At 34.2% G+C, this 17,911-nt stretch overlaps 1 protein-coding gene across 1 annotated transcript; it reads left to right on the top strand.

Annotated features, from left to right (window-relative positions):
* Positions 1 to 5,268: 5,268 nt before the first annotated feature.
* LOC145570396 (uncharacterized) lies at positions 5,269 to 8,360 on the top strand. The gene is made up of 5 exons (XM_081629461.1): positions 5,269 to 5,395; positions 6,470 to 6,494; positions 7,328 to 7,402; positions 7,607 to 7,711; positions 7,958 to 8,360. Exons 2-5 carry the CDS (start codon positions 6,477 to 6,479, stop codon positions 8,072 to 8,074), a joined length of 315 nt encoding a protein of 104 aa, XP_081485587.1. The 5' UTR covers positions 5,269 to 5,395; positions 6,470 to 6,476; the 3' UTR covers positions 8,075 to 8,360.
* Positions 8,361 to 17,911: the final 9,551 nt, after the last annotated feature.

Here is a 17,911-nt window from a genome sequence, read left to right on the forward strand (position 1 = left end):
TACAAGTTATATGTGAAAATTTTAAGTAATTAGTATTACTATCAATGTTTCTAGTGATCCTGAAGATCACCACTTAGTGAAATTACAAGAAAGTTTATATTTGTATAACATTTCTCTTGATTGGGTCTATTGTATGTCAGCACATAAGGAATAGAATAAGAAATTAGCAACTGCACAATTTATTACCCCCTATTAATATTGATCTCTAGAAGAGAACAAAATTTCATTATTCTCCAGAAGAGATAGAACTTTGTTGAATATATATGATTATCCTACGAGATGAAATTTGATGCACATGAAATTATATTCTAAGTTGGTGAAGAATTGCCCCAACATTTGAGATATTTTACTAACTTAGGGGGAAGAATTGAAGTAAGTTGGCAAAACTATAATACTATAAATAGTTGATCCCTCTAATGATACTTTGTAAAGTTACATGCCAACTTTGGTATCAACATATGTTGCACATCTATGATTTGATTTATATACCGTTATGACCCATCTAGAGGAATAGAGAGATATATTTTGATTATGGTGATAATGATATTATGTGCATACATTAAGATAGATCTTGCCAATTTACTTTAAATCACTGCACCTGAAGTGTAGTTTGTATGATCGGTTCCAATATAAATATGCGATATATGGCAAGATAGTGCAGTTGATACTTTTAAAGTATAATAATAGTATATTAATACCATATAGTGCGAGAAATACCCTTAATATGTGGTATAGATATCTGAATTATTATAATAGATGACCTATTATGTAAGAAAAGTTATGATGGTACCAATGAGAAATGCATTCAGATATCATAGTAAAATAGCATGCGAAATATACATTATAGGAATTTTATGATACCAGTACACAATGGAACCGGTGAATAATATGCATATGCATGATATAATAGACTAGTGGATTAGGGATCTGAAATATATGTCCATTTTGTTGTCGACATAATGATAATGATCAAAAGTTTATTATGGACCAGAAGTCCAATGAAATATGGATTTTTAAATCCACACTGTACAGTGTCTTGTATCATTTTGAGTCTTATGTTCATGTGCATGTGTGAGTCATAAGTTAATGGATATTTATTGCATATATAGGAAGTTGTTAGATGCATTACTCATTGTATATTTGTTAATATGTTATCATATTTTCTATATCTCATATTTCATGCATTAATTTCTTACAATAACTGTGGTGTATGTAAATGTTCATTCAAAGTATAGTAAGATATGTTTACAACTTTGATGAAAAATTAGAAAGAGATATTAATATTCCAATGGGCTTATAATTGTGATGAAATTATTGATGACACCGATTTAATTGCACATTATGAATTAAGAAGAGTTCCTGAAGAACTTATATACGACCTATTGTAATATATAGCCCTACAAAGTTTATATCTTGAATTTGCAATTATTATTAAACTCTCGAAAATCTATGTACGTAACAACATTATTGACATCTCAACCTGAAGTTTGAGCATATGAGAGTTAATGAGATTTACTATTTGTATTTACAAGAGAGCTATCGTGTCAATTATGAAACGTCTATAGAATATCAATGGATCACTTTATGCATGACAATGTTTTCTTATGGTCCAGAGAACCATGATTAGCGTATATAATTACATGTGTTATATTATAATTCATATGAGAAGAATGATATTAATAATATCAAGTTTTGTCATCAAATTATTACTCGTATTAATGAATGTTTGATCAAATAATGATCATCAATATTTATTATTAACGACTTCCAGAAGAAGTCATAACCGTATAAGTTTACCCTTTGAATCAACTATTAAACAGATATTTAAAATAATGATATTAGAGATAAACACATGTATGGTGAAATGAAGACACTTCACATGTTCATGTGAAGACTTGAACATGCAATTTCAGTTTAGGAGTATCGAAGATCAACGAGTGATATTTTACTACATATGAGAAGATATCTAACATATTGGATTCATTGTTGCGACACTAGAAGATCTCAAGCTATGTATTTATAAGGGGGAGAAAATACGCGCTGCACTCTTTTTCCCTTGACCATGGTTTTGTCTCACATTGGGTTTTCCTGGTAAGGTTTTTAATGAGGCAGCATCTCGAGCGTATTACGAAAAATGTTGTACTCTTTTTCCTTCATTAGGTTTTTATCCCATAGGGTTTTTTCTAATAAGGTTTTAACGAGACACACTCTTCGATAATGGACATCCAAGGGGGAGTGTTATGAAATATTGTATGGATATCCATTATCCTCTTTTATCATTTCGGAATGTCCTAGAAATAGGGTCTATTGTTATCTAAGCAAACCCTAGTTATATTGTATGTATATATATATCCCCACTCTATGGAATAATATAGACTAATCGATTCTCCCTAATTTCTCCTCTTTCTCTTTAATTTTATAACATATATATATATATATATATATATATATATATATATATATATATATATATATATATATATATATATATATATATATATATATATATATATATATAATACTATCCAAGGCACAATATATGTCCCAAAAAAAAGGTAATCTTTAATAAACTGTTTCATAATTAGATTATAGGATAAAGAAAACCTCAATGAAAAGAAAATTATAATTACATAGTACATACAATAATTTTACAAATCAAACTAAAAATAATGGTAATATCCAAATAAACCATGTGATAAAGTTCAATTGAAGAAAAGGATGCAACCAATAACATTATTCGTGCCACTAATCATAGATATATTTACCCACCATCAATTTTATACAATAATATATAAGTTGCTAATAGAACAGACATATATACCTCGATTGATTTGTTGAGATCGTCATCTTCGATTGATTTAATACGGTTGCTATCATAATTTTTCTTTTAAATCGTATTTGTAGAGTAATGGTACTGATAACGTGTTATAAATAGAGAGAAAGAAAGAATAGTAGAATACAAGAGGGAGATGTAGGTGTTAATCTTAGTTCCTTTCTTCATTAGGCAATGCTTATATATATATACATGAGGAAATAGTAACTCTCCAAATGCAATGAAGAGTCATAATAATCAAGAGTTACAAAGGGAAACAATAAGCTAAAAGGAGTTACAAGAGGTTACTTAGGAAAGTAATAATGACTAGGGGGTTACAATGGTATACATAATGGACATACATTATTATATTTCATAACAAAAGGGGTAAATTATTATTGTTGAATATCAATGCTTGATTAATTCCCTATTGATTGATTTAATGCTATGCAATTAGATTAGACGTGGTTTAATTGTATGAGTTTTGCAATATTGATTCGAGAGTCGAGAGATGAGAATTGATGTTTAGGCTTAGTTTCAATAGGCAGGTTAGTTTATAAATGGTTAAGTCAGGATTCAAGAGATGTGATTTAATACCGGTAGATTAATTCTGTGATTGTAATACGTAACGAAAGCCCTTTATGATCTAATTAATTATTGCGTTGGTGATTGATTATTATGTTTTACCCTGCAATATTGTTTATTGGTGAACCTATACCCTAAGCTTTTATTCATTGATTTCTCCCTACTTTTATCTCCCTTAGTTTAATTCATCATATCTATAATTTAGTTACTTAATAATTTAGATTATTTTAATTAATTAGGAGTAGAAAAACTTATTTCCTGTGAACTCGACCCTACTTCCCTATCTGCTTTAGCTAGAGGATTTAGAAATTATCTTTGATTAGGTAATACGACTTAAGCCTTTCAGAACTAAAAAGTCATATTGGTCATCCGGATTTTGCGTAAACAAAGTTCATGATCAGCTTATGTGTCACCGACCATCTTACCAACCAAACACTCCCCTCCACAATATTTTACTTCAATTTATACTTCAATTTAAGTAAAGTGGTTAAAATTAAGCAAGTTCGCCAGTCATACGTGCTTCTATAAAATTTGAGCCAAAAATTTGAAAACGATGTACATGTATGATTTGCGACCCACTCACATGTCTTTCATGCCCATACGATGTTGTGGTGGGTTGTGTCACATTAGGCTTTTATGTCATGCTTAACCAATCCTTTAATAGGCCAGTCCATGCCCTCATGTCAATCATCTACGGAGTATAAATTTATAACTTACTTCGTAGTTATGGCTTACCGCCTACGTAGTCAAGACCATGATCGATTTTTATCGATTATATTTATAAAGTCATAAAATACTACTTATGATTTGTAGATTTTCTAGATAAAATTTAATTGTTTAAAAGTGTAATCATGTTATGAAATAAAAATTAGCTTTTGGCTCGGGTGATGTCTCAGGTCATTATATGTAAATATAGATTAAATTAGTCATATTTAATAATTATTCAAAAAAAAATGAACATTTAATGATATAGAAGTGACCATTTATAAGATGAAAATGAACATATTATAGGTAATTCCAAACTGAAAAACAACTAAGATATGTCGTTAAGAAGGGAGTGGGGGTGCAGACAAATCCGCCTACTCTAGGATATAATTTGTTATATACACCCGGGTTAGTTTTTGTTCTTTATTTGATGATAAAATGAAAAATAATTATCAAAATAAAAACAAATAATCATGAGTGTACGGTACACCCGAATGTATATAACAGGGGTGAGCAAACCGGGTACCTAGTCACAATTTTAGGATCCGGACCCGGAATTGGTTGGGATCGGGTCCTAAAATTTTGAACCAGAATTGGAACTAGTACAACCAGGTCCTAAAATTTAGGAATTGGAATTATTTCCACTGGGTACTGGTTCCTGTTCCGGGTACCCACTTATATGCATAAGTGTTATAATATAATACAAATCGTAATTTTTTTTGGTTTATTTTCACTTTTAGCATTTAATACATATATTTTTATATGCATTAAGCTATTTTATATATAATAAATATTAATATTTTTTTTTTTATTGATTAGTTACATTCAACATATTTTCGTTTTTTTATACAAAGTATATATTTAGTTCAATATATGTTGGGTAGCCGGGTATTCAATTGGTTCCGATTCCAAAAAATTGAGAATTGGAACTAGTTTCAACCAGACCCTTAAATTATTACCCGAAATTGGAACCGCCGGATTCAATTCCAATTTTGAACCCGGTGATTCCTTACCAATTCCGGTTCCAATTCCGGGTACCGGAATTTTTGCTCACTAGTCAGTCAGTCACCACTACTGTATAACAACACCCACAACAATTTGTAATCGTATCAAGACTCGGCCCATTTGTTTATTGGACGGATCTGACCCATATAATACTGGGCAGGTTAGGGTTTTCTATTGAATTGCTCCACTCTCTCTCTCTCTCTCTCTCTCTCTCTCTCTCTCAGTTCTCCATTCAAGCGCACTTCGACATCGCACTTGACGTTCTCCATTACAAATCATTTGTTCAAGGTAAGTTGTTGGTTTCTTTTAGTAATTATCATATCAATTTCACAATCTAGGGTTTAATTCAATGTAATTGTCAAGTCTAGGGTTCGAAAAACTCAACTAAATACTAAGATTATAACCAGCGATTGTTGCTAGAAATTTGTTAATTGAATCACATATCCCTAAAATTATGAGCTTTATTTGATAATTTAATCAAATTTGATTGCTAATGTATTGCACAATACTCAAATGTTAGGAATTAGATGATAAGATTTTGAATTCAAGTTGAGCTTTAGGGCAAATTTAGGTAAAGCGTCACAGCTCAAGTTTGAATTCAAGTATAATGAGCTGAGTTTGCTCGATTAGTACCCCGTCGTTGTTTTGCTCGAAGTTTGATTGCCTAATAGTTTTTAAGGTTGTAATTTTTAAATTTAGACACTTAAACTTAATTAACCTCGTAAAATTCTTTGATTAAATTCTTTGATTTGTTGTTAACTGAGGCCTAAATTGTATTTTGTATGAGGATTCCTTCTATATTTGCATAAATAACAATTGTTTATATATGCTAGCTCAATTGACACAAATGGGTTTTGTTGGAAGGTTAATGGTAAAAGTTGTCATCAGCACTAGGCTTTGTCACTGATATTAGATTAACGAGTCGTGCTATTTGTGAGCAATGAACTTGAATAATGTTCTAAAGTGATAGAATAGAGCTAATATAAAGCTGTACAATTATTTAAATAAGGCTAGAGTGCTTTTTGTTACACGACGAATATAGATAGTGTGTGCAAAAATGTCTAGTGTTTGTTAAGGTCTATCCTTCATCAAATCAATCTTTGTTACCAGTGGATTATGTCTTCAGTTGCGTTCTATGTGATCTGCGGAAGGCTTCCTGTATATTGTCATGTCTCCATTATAGGTGTTTATATACGTAGTATTAGACTGAGTAACATGGTGTAGGTGGCATGATGGTTAGGATAATTGGTGTTGTCATAGCTTGTAAGCCAAGGTGTATTTCGTATTGTTTATATCTATGCAGTACTTCCTAATGTATCCTGTTTTACTAATACTTTTTTTTTTTTTGGATTTCATTTTCAGTCTAACAATGGAGGAAGATGTTCCAGTAAGTTCTAAATACTTCTGCATATATTAATTCCTAAGTGCTCTGTGACTAGTAATTAATTGTTCCATGTTATTCTTTCAATTATCTAACATGGTTATTTAATTATGCTCTTTCCAAATTGTGCAAGTGGTTTTGGTCGTTTTGGGTTAATTTAGTTTTGAAATAAATTCTAAGCTGATAAGATAATATAATTTCAGGTCTAATATGAAATGAAAAGATAGATGTAGGTCCAATAACTCCATATAATGATAAGCTTAACTGTTCAAGGCTTTTAAGGTCAAATTAGAAACTTTTAGGGCTTATAAGTCCATAAGATTAATACCATTCCAGTAAAGAGAGTGTTACCTAATAGCTCAAGGAATACGTCGTTGTTGTTGTGTGTGTGTGTGTTTTTTTGAGATGCATCGCTACAGTGGAATTTCGTTGTATAAACTCCTGAAAGCTTCTTGGAATACAACATTTCCAAAATAATAATAGGGGGATATAAACTGTATGTTAGATGGACTGCAAGAGGAATTCGCGGAGTAGATAAATAAATGTTGGTTCAAGTTGGAAAATGAAATGTATATAACTGTAAATTTGTTGATTCGGTATCGATATTGTTGTGACTTTTAGAAGGTGCTTTGCATGTAGTTTTAGATAATGTGCTCACTCTTCTGTGTTTAGGTGTTATAATAAGGTGAACCTGGAATATATTTGACTATATTAAAATGGCTTCTGCATGGACTATGCTTTAGATGGCCTGTCTAATCCGTCTTCTGTTAAGTGTGTTACCTGATTATGTTACTTCTACACTCAAGCTAATGAATGTATTGTTTGATAACTTTTGCTAGGGAAAGAATGAGGAAGAGGAGTTTAATACTGGTCCACTATCTGTACTTATGATGAGTGTCAAGAATAACACGCAGGTACTAGATAACTACTTTATTCACATTTTCTCTTTTAAGTTGAATTTGTCATTATTATGATTTCCACAATATATTGATATACACTCCCTTTTCTATTTGCTTTCATATTCCAAAATATTACCTAGGAAGAGGAGCATGTTTACACATCCCTATATATCACAATTTGCTCTGTTTGTATTTAAATCTTCTGATTTACCTCTTCAGGTCCTTATCAATTGCCGAAACAACAGAAAATTGTTTGGACGTGTGAGAGCTTTTGATCGTCACTGCAATATGGTTCTTGAAAATGTCAGGGAGATGTGGACTGAGGTTTGTCTTAACTATCTGCACTCCACTTCCCCCTTCGCCCCATGATTAAAAAACACTTAGTATTAGGTCCTGAGAACAGAACCTGTGAATGTTATCTCCCTCCATCATATAACTGTTTATGCAATTTTACCCAGTAATACTACAGAACTGTCAAATTTATTTATTGAAGTTAGGGAGCAAAGTTATCTATCTCATGGCTTTTCACGTGCTGTGACATTAATGTAATTTCTTGTTGGCATGTTGCAGACCCCGAAGACTGGAAAAGGGAAGAAAAAGGCACAGCCAGTGAACAAGGACAGGTTCATTAGCAAGATGTTCCTTCGAGGAGACTCAGTTATCATTGTCTTAAGGAATCCAAAGTAATTTCGCAGTCACCTGATTCGCGTGAGTGGCTGATTCTGCGGATGGCCTCTTTTATGCCAATGTAATCCGAGAGTAGTATTAGATTAGTGGAAGTGTGGAACTTATGTTGGACAGAAATATGTTCTGGATAGATGTAGCCTTTATTCTCGTGAGATTGGTCGCTGGATAATGGTGTCAACTGTGCCGGGATTACATTGAAGTATGGCCAATTAGTATGTCTGAGTTGCTTTAGTTAGACTCGAGGATAGAAATCTGATTGTCTCCCGAATTATCTTTGCTTTTGTCACATACATATTATGTCACTTTATCTTGATTTGCAGTATTGGATTCACAGTTAACTGTTAATAATTTGAAATGTAGAACTTGTGTCAAATATCCAAGTAATTCTACTGATTGTTGTCAACCTATTATTATGTTTTAGCCGTTGACAAAAATGTTTTAAGTTTTCCATGTCCTAAATTTTTCAAGTAATATAGGTCAAAATTAAATTGCAAGTTTGAAAGTAACAAGGACAGTCAGTGAAACAGTAAAGGTGATTTCACTACACAGTACACACCAATTCACCATAGTTCTTTGACCCCCATTGCCCTTGTCCACGAGCCATATCTTCTCTTCCCATAACTGTACGCTTAATAGTGAAGTAGGTAATTTTGCCTCAGTGTTAGAATCCGACTCCTTTTGATGTATTAGATTCCCTTTAGATGCTTTCTTAGAGTTTACTTTATGTTTTCTAAGCTTGAGGTTCCATTATTGTGTTACCGTCAGTTCAGTGTTCAATAGGGATTTTCCTTGTAATCAAATTAAAGTTCTTTAGAGGGTGAATGATTAATGAAATCTTAAGCTTTCTACCAAGTGTTGCCTTGCTTTTATGCTTGTTTGTTATTAGACCTTTATAGATATTGTGTCTTACTTACGTAATAGCTCCCCTCCAACCCAACTTGATGCACTAAGAACTCGTGGTTCGAACCCGCTTGTGCCCGCCTTGAGGTATCGGCCGTCACAAGCCTCGACCACCTGCACTCCGTCGCTCAAATAGACGTGAGTGCTCCTTTGATTTTGATTGCCCGCTTGTGTTGCTTTGTGCTCACAAGCCTCTCTTCCGCTCAAGGCTAGCGTTCTTGCCACCAAAAGGTTAGAGAGCGCTACACGTTTCGGGACCCAAACTCCCGGACTGTGACAGTTGGTATCAGAGCCGAGGTCCAAACCTCGTCTCAAGCTACCCGTGTAGGCACCAAGGAGGGCTACACGAAGATGGAATTCATAGAGGAAAGACTCGGTTGGCTCGAGACGAAAGTGGACGAATGGTCCCAGCTGCAAGTCATTGTACACGAGCAAGCCGAGCAAATTGTAAACTTGATAGAAGATAGAGATGCTCTCCACGAACAATTGCAATTTGTTCAAGGACAAGCCGATGAAGCACTTGAGAAATGTGCTACCCTGATGCGCGTTGTGGGCAGAGACGCACTTGGTATTGGTGCAGCGAAGATAAAGCCGCCTAAACCTCGCAACTACAACGGCGCCAGTGATGCTAAAAGTTTCGACAACTTCCTCTTCGACATGGAGCAGTACTTCCGAATATGTCAATTGAGTGACAATCAGAAGGTGGATACTGCCATCATGTACTTGTCCGAAGATGCCAAGCTTTGGTGGCGCACCAAGCACGCAGACATCGAAGCAGGAAGGATAAAGATCGATACATGGGCGGAGTTCAAAGAGGAACTCAAAGAACAAATCTAATCGGACAACACAGACTTTGTTGCTCGGATGAAGTTGCAAGAGTGCCGCCAGATAGGCTCTCTTCGCGACTATGTGAAGGAATACTCGGCAATAATGTTGGACATCACAGACATGAACGAGAAAGATCGTGTGTTCAACTTTGTCAATGGGTTAAAGGAATGGGCGCAGCGAGAGATTTTAAGGCAAAAGATTGATACCCTCACTGCTGCTATGTGCGCTACTGAGAGATCGATGGACTACTCAGTCGGGAAGGGCCGTCAATCCGAGAATGATTCAAGTGGGACATCAACACGCTCCAATAGCCCGACTCCAAGCTCTCCAAAGGGTACAGAGAACGGCTCTCGAGTATCGTCCAACACCGTCAATACATATCAGGGAAGAAGTGGAGGAGGTGATGCGCAAAGGTCAACATCGACCCCCTCCCACAACTCCAGAAACTCTAAGGCCGGCACGTCCTCGGCAAATACTAGGCCGCCAAATTGCATACTTTTTCGAGGCTCACACAAATGGTGGGAGTGCGAGCATAAAGAAGAGCTTGACAAGATCCAAAAGAGATTGTCATCCATGACCGTGCAAGAGCCCCAAGAGGAGAAACAGACCAGCAAAGGAAACAGTCCAGTTCAAAGAATGAGTACGATCTACAGGATGTGCTCCATGAAAATGATTGCCCCAGAAGAACCCAAAATCCAATACCTATCGGCAATGCGAGTGATGAAGACAGAGAAGAAGGCAACATCGAAGAAACAAGCTCGCGCCAGAGACACCTTGAAGCGGGAGATGAAGCCCATTGAGTCGGCAACGTCCAAGATACACCCCCGCCAAGCTCAAAATCAGACACCCGGTTCGAAGCAAAGAGTGACAAGCCCAGAGACACCAAAGGAGAACCTCCCAAGAGAGAAGGAAAACAGTGGTCGAGCAAACAACGAAGGTCACGTGTAGGGGATCCCAGAAACAATGGTCACCCAAGAGGCATCAACCACAAATTGAAGCTCACCACCACAGTCTCAAGGAAGCAGCTCCCCAACAGATGATCGTGGAAGCAGCTCTCCCCCAGAACTCAAGAGATACCACTCCAAGGAGGAAATTTAGAGATGAAGCTCTCAACAAGTTGTTCGAGCACAACAACCCCAAAGACAAGCTCCTCGACAACAACGAAGATCCAGCTCCAGAGTCAGTAAAGATTCAAGAAGTCAGCCGCATCAACGGCGCACTAGAGACTCAAGATAGTTTAGGATTTTCTAATTTAGTTTGTAACTCTTGTAAGTCAACGAGGTCGTCAACAGGTTAAGTAGGGGAGGATGTTAGAATCCGACTCCTTTTGATGTATTAGATTCACTTTAGATGCTTTCTTAGAGTTTACTTTATGTTTTCTAAGCTTGAGGTTCCATTATTGTGTTACCGTCAGTTTAGTGTTCAATAGGGATTCTCCTTGTAATCAAATTAAAGCTCTTTAGAGGGTGAATGATTAATGAAATCTTAAGCTTTCTACCAAGTGTTGCCTTGCTTTTATGCTTGTTTGTTATTAGACCTGTATAGATATTGTGTCTTACTTACATAATAGCTCCCCTCCAACCCAACTTGATGCAATAAGAACTCGTGGTTCGGATCCGCTTGTGCCCACCTTGAGGTATCGGCCGTCACAAGCCTCGACCACCTGCACTCTGTCGCCCAAATAGACGTGAGTGCTCCTTTGATTTAATTGCCCACTTGTGTTCTTTGTGCTCACAAACCTCTCTTCCGCTCAAGGCTAGCGTTCTTGCCGCCAAAAGGTTAGAGCGCGCCGCACGTTTCGGGGCCCAAACTCCCGGACCGTGAAACTCAGACTCCTAAACCCGTGGAGGATGAAGATGATATCGTGAATTTTATCTAAAAAGCTACAAATAGTTCACTGATTGATTAGTTGAAGGCTTTAGAACTTGTTCTCTTTAACTTATTTTAGATACTTAGAGTATTGCCATTGGATGACCATGGACAAGGTGGTAATCACATTTATTTTTTATCAATTTCTCTCTCTTCCACCTCATTCATGCCCAACTCTCATACTTAGAGGAATTAATAATGTAGGTTTGTTATGCATTTGCAAATGCATAACTAATAATAAAATATTAAAAAGCATATGAGAGTGAGAAAAAGGAGGAGAGAAATGGGTAAGTAGGGCCACTTTTAAATGTACCATTGAAATCTTATATAATACCATTGACTATGTAGTGATATTATTTCTACACGTAGTGAGTAACACTGAATGAATATATGTACCACTACATACATATATAATACCACTGAATGTTTAATGATACTAGTTGATTATCCAGTAATACAATTGATCACCCAATGATACTACTTTAAATTCAGAAATGCATTTACGTGAAATGACTCCCATGCCCCTCGTTATGCATTTACTCATACCACTTATGCCCATGCCCTCCTATTGGTTGCCCTCTAATTTTGTGGTTATTGATTTTCTCTTTCCTACTTTTACTCTACCCCACCATAACTATATGAATTAAATAATCTAATATATATAAATAAAGTAGGCATTTTTGGAGAGTATTTAGAGCGCCACATAAGAAATACAATTATTTTGACCAATAAGAAAAAGAATTGTATTTTATTTTTGAATTAAAAAATTATATCGCCACCTAAATAAAAGTAACGAATTAGATTTGATAAATCTAAAATTTTAATGCCACGTAGATTAAAACTCACAAATAAAATTATTTTACAAATTAATGGTAAAAAAAATTAAAAAATATATATAGAAAAATAGAGGTTTATTAAATCATTATTACGAATATGACAAGTCCAAACAAAATATATGAAAAGATAAATCTCAAAAAAGATTAATTAATTAATGAAAATCATATCGGAAATAATACTATATTTAAATGATAAACGAGTACAATAAAATTTGATACCTACTATTATAAAATAAATTTTGATAGTAATTATAATAAGAAATAAATAAAAATTATTTCTTAATTATAATTAAATTAAAATTTATGATACCTACCCTTATAAGTTGATGCATCATACGACACAAATAAAATTTCGTATCAATACAACACCAACTAAAGCGAATTTTGTGTTAGTAATTTTGTGTTAATGGCTGGGTATTTTGAAAATTATGCTAAGATCTTAGTTTAATTTTTAAAATTCATGTTTAAAAGTATATTTATAATTATTGCTTACATTGAGTTTATTTGGGATATATGTTTATGTTTGGTTTACTTATTGCTTACATTGTGTTTATTTGACATATATGTTTATGTTTTGTTTACTCAATTTTGTTTTGTTTTTACATGCAGATCAAATTTAATCAGAGTTAAATTTAAGCAAAATGATTAGATATTAATTTGTTATTAATTGTGTGCATATTGAGAATGATTATCTTGTATTGCAAGTTTCTACTGGGCAAGTTTATTATTTATTTGTTATTAATTTACATTATTTTTAAGAGTGCTCTTAGTATTATTTTATTTTGGTGTATACGTACGGAGTGGGTCGAATAGAGAATTGGGCCTCGGGAAATGTTTTGCGAATGATTTATTGTCCGATCCATGTCAGCAAAACAAACAAATCTTTTTATTGACCTCATTCTCTCTCTAACCTTTTCATCAACCTCACATCTCGTCGTAATATCTATTTTTTCGGTGAACTAAAATGGAGAATGACCTTGCTGGATTGCAAAGCTCCTATCTCAATGGATTATTTGTCAAACTAAAGAATGAACTTACTGATCAAGTGGCAAAACGTTCCTACACATTACTTGAATCCTTTGATTGAATTATGCTTGAAGCATTTGGGGTTGAGGTGTATAAAAGATGTGTACCTGACACGCTAAATCAACGCGATAAAAGTAAGTTTGATTTTGAAGTAAAAATTTGTTACATTGGAATTTCGAAGTCTAACGTTGATTTCTACTTCATTTGTTCAGCTATCTGCATTGCCTATGGGACGTACCATCTCATTTAATTCCAGATCAATGTGATGGTTGCAATTGCTAAGGTTCAAGGTCCTCTTATTTCGATTCATCATATGAGGGAGATTCTTCATACTTACCGAAATTCCTTTTTGAGTTTTTGCTGAGAATCCAAGAGGAAGGACTGGTTGCTGAGGGTGATTACGATTGTCAGAGACGGGAACCAAAGGAGGTTGTTATTAATTTATAATTCTAACGTGCTATTTTATTAATATTATTTTATAACTTGATATTAATTTGTTATTAATTTACATTATTTGATATTAATTTGTTATTTATTGTGTGCATATTGAGAATGATTATCTTTTATTGCAAGTTTCTAGGGTGCAAGTTTGTTATCAATTTACATTATTTTTAAGGGTGCTCCTCGGTATTACGTATCCTGGAATTATGGGCTTGAATGTTAGAGAAAAAGAGTTATTCCAAATCGAATGAATATTCAATCGAATAAATTAGGGGTTAGATAGTCCAACCAAACTACGGCTATGGCTCCAAAGGGCGTCTTTTTCTTGTTTTTTGCAACCATGTCTAAGTTTACATTTACTAAAACACAAATCCTATGTTTTTTTCACCCATCTGATGGACCTCATTCGATGAGTGTTACTAAACAATCGGGCCAACAACTCCTTTATAGTAGGAATAAAATCACTGATGAAATAATTATCTTGTTGTGAGTTGTATTTTAAATAATTTAGTTAGATGATATAATCACTTTGTAGGCGACAATTATCTTTTGCGTGACATAATCACTTTGCGGGTCATAAAAGGGAGGGAGAAATTACTCCCTTCGTTTACACATGCTAATGTATAGCTTTGACCCATTAATATTTGTAATTATATATTATCACGAAGTATACATGGTTAATGTAATGAAAATATATTTAAAGACAAATCCATTAATATTTTGGATGGCAACATATGTTTTTTTTCACAAATATTGCAACATTTTCTTATTTGTACAATTGTACATGTTTTCCTCTTTATCTTTCCTCATCACGTGAGTACCTATCTTTATTCCTCTAATCCTCTATAACTTTCCTTTTCTTAAAATTCGTGCCCCTTCCCCATGTTGCAATATTAGAGAATTGGATCGGAGGAAGTATATTGGTAAAAAATACGGCCAAAGTAATCACATAAATACAAAGTAGTGCAAAAGCTAAAGTACTGTTAGGGCGGAGCAAAAATATCCAAAAAATCGAAAACCTGACCCGTATCTGATTTGAATATTAGGGTACCTGATTCGATAAGCTATTAACAGTTCGGATTATTGGTACCCGTTAACATAGTTTTGGGTAACCAAATTACCTAATAAGATAAAATGTTATGCTTTTATTTTTTATCTTAGAAAAAAAAAGAGTGTAAAAATTAAAAAGTACTTCGTAAAAAAAGTACCTATCAGCTAGTTTTTGTAGGTAAAACCATCATATCTCTCGCCTCTCCTCTCCTCTCCTCTACTCTTCTCTCCTCCTCTCTTTTAGGGTTTCTCCAAAATCTTGGCAGTTTAGGCCGGAAATAGTCTAATTTCTTCGGAAATAAGACTATTTCCAACCCTTTTCCCTAAATTTTCTTTAGTTTTGCAATTTAGGTTTCAATAAATCTACACGAGTAAGTGTAGATACGTCCGTCTCCCTATGGTAGAGTGTCTCCCTATGGTGGAGTCGTTAGTTTTTGTTGGTTTAGTTGTTTGTTTATGTTTAGGGTTTTTTTGTATGTTAGGGTTTATAAAAAAGGTAATCATCTTTTGCCCTATTTTCAGTTCTTTGGTAAAGATTTGTTTAGGATCGCAATGGTTGTCAAGTTTTCAAATGCGTTCAAGCGAATCAGATGAAAATCATCCTTACGGCTACAACAAATCGTTAGATTGTCTCTCCGAAAAGACTGTATATTCCAGCGATGAATGCGAGAGATGTACCACAGTGCAAGATTTTTTTAACGATCGTAACCTTGATGAAGGAAATCCTAATTTGATTCAATTTTATGTATTTGTTAATGTAGATTTTATTTGTAGAAGTCGGATGGTGTAGGGAATATTTCAAGCATCCCACACTTGAGCCCCACTGTGACCATACACTTAAGTATGGTGGCGTCCAAAGGGAAGGAAGCTAGAGCAAAAGAGTCGCCAAAAAGTTTTAGGAACTTGTAAACCGTTCACAGGGTGAAGGTTACACCCCTTCACGATTCATGAGATCGCTAACTCAATAGTGGTCTAGAACCATGACTGGATATTCGGGGATGAAGGTACAAATCCAACCTAAAAGAGATTGAACCTGCCCTACTAATAGGCCTCTACTTTATTCTTCTCATATTCATGTGCGCTTTCTGACTAACATACAATCATTAGATTAACCCTAAACCTGTTTAATCTATGTTGGTTGAATGTTAATGCACAAACAAATCTATTATTGGCGATCACTGGAATTAAAATCATATTAACCTAAACAAGATTATTAATTATCTTATTAAGCATGATTTTAAGTACAAATTCCCTTTAATCCTGCAAGAGAGGGCGTGATCAAGCAATAACAATAACAATATAATATCAAGCAACATAATAATATATCGAGACAACAAATCATCATCATCATAATATTCAATCTCATCAAAGCATAATAATATTAGCAAGATCCTAGGCATGATACTAACAAGATTAATATGTCACTAAACAATAAAGATCAAAGCTTTATCCCTAACATGATACTAACATGATAGAAGAAATAGGAAGCAACCTAAACATGATAATAGAAAGCAATAAAAGCATCCTAACATGACACTAGGAATTAAAATAATATAAGCATGCTTTCTAAAGAAATAGAGCAATAAAACAACTTACTTTGTTGCCTCGTATCTCTTTCTATCAAAACAATACACAGGTTAGTAACTTCAAGGAAAATATTAAATAATAAATCTAATCAAAGAATTGAAATAAGATTTGGGACCAAACCCTCAGAAATTATCAACCTTACACATCTAGGGCGAAGGCAAATTCGAGCTTGGCTAGGTGTGTCTAGAACTTGTGAATGCGGTATTTTTATTTGAAAAGGGAAGTCTTAGAAAGAGGGAGAAAGAATAAGCTTCTAGCTTGAGAAATAAGAGAAAGAGAATTAGATGATTGTTGATGATTTAACAACGGAGAATATCGACCCAGAGAAAATAGTCCGAAAACGATAGATTAGAGTCAGGATTCGAATTGGAATAAAATTTGTTCTGTCGCAACGGGACAGGCTCCGTCGTCGTGCGACAGCTCCGTCGCCGCGCGACAGGGTCCTGTCGTTTCACGATGGAGAACGCATTTTCTAAAATCCGTACGGATTCCTTAATCTAATTAAATTTGATTAATTAACGTCCGTACTTATCTTTTAAAATTAGATTTAATTCCTTAAAAACACTTGTTTTAATCCAAATAGAATTTTTTGTTTTCTAAAAGATATAATTATTAATCTTAATCCCATTAGAATTCAAAATAACCTTCTAGATTATTCTAGAAGATTAAAATCAATCCTAATAACTTTAGGAATATTAATTAATGGGCCCTCCACTAGATCATTGGGCCATAAAACCATTTTCGGCCCAATTTAGTATTTTGGCCATAACTTCCTTATTATTCATTAGAATTTGGGCTTATAATATATCGTTGGAAAGCTCTTTTCGAGCCCAATCCAACTACACCATTATTGGACCCTTATCATGGGCCAAACTAAATTGGACTGGACATTTTCATAAATAGAGTACGAAAAGGAATATTTTCAAAAACAGAAAGAAATATTTTTGTTAAAACAACCGCATCACAAGACTTTTCACACTTTCACTTCGTTTGATAATCAAATGACGCGAAAGATATTCATTACTGGGTTTGATATCTGGGGTGACACAATTAGGTGTCTACAGATGGCTTTTATTAATGAATTGATTTGTTTCAAAAAAAAAAGTACTTTGTAAAACCTAAAACCTAAAACCTAATATCATGTAATATTCTCCATTCTCAAAGAAGGAATTCCGTTCGATAATTTCCACTCTTCATAGGCAACCTCCTCAGATCTCACAATTTTAACTTGATGACAAGTGTAAGGGCGTACACTACCTTTTTTTTTTTTTTTTTTTTTTTCCCTATTAGAGGTATTGGT

This window comes from Chenopodium album, chromosome 12, assembly GCF_948465745.1.
Source record: "Chenopodium album chromosome 12, dcCheAlbu1.1, whole genome shotgun sequence".
NCBI classification, from domain to species: Eukaryota; Viridiplantae; Streptophyta; class Magnoliopsida; order Caryophyllales; family Amaranthaceae; genus Chenopodium; species Chenopodium album.

Excerpts from the sequence above, each read along its gene's own strand:
- LOC145570396 (XM_081629461.1), top strand. Across the intron at positions 7,403-7,606 it reads GTGTCAAGAATAACACGCAG|GTCCTTATCAATTGCCGAAA; the intron begins GTACTAGATAAC and ends TTACCTCTTCAG. Across the intron at positions 7,712-7,957 it reads TCAGGGAGATGTGGACTGAG|ACCCCGAAGACTGGAAAAGG; the intron begins GTTTGTCTTAAC and ends GGCATGTTGCAG.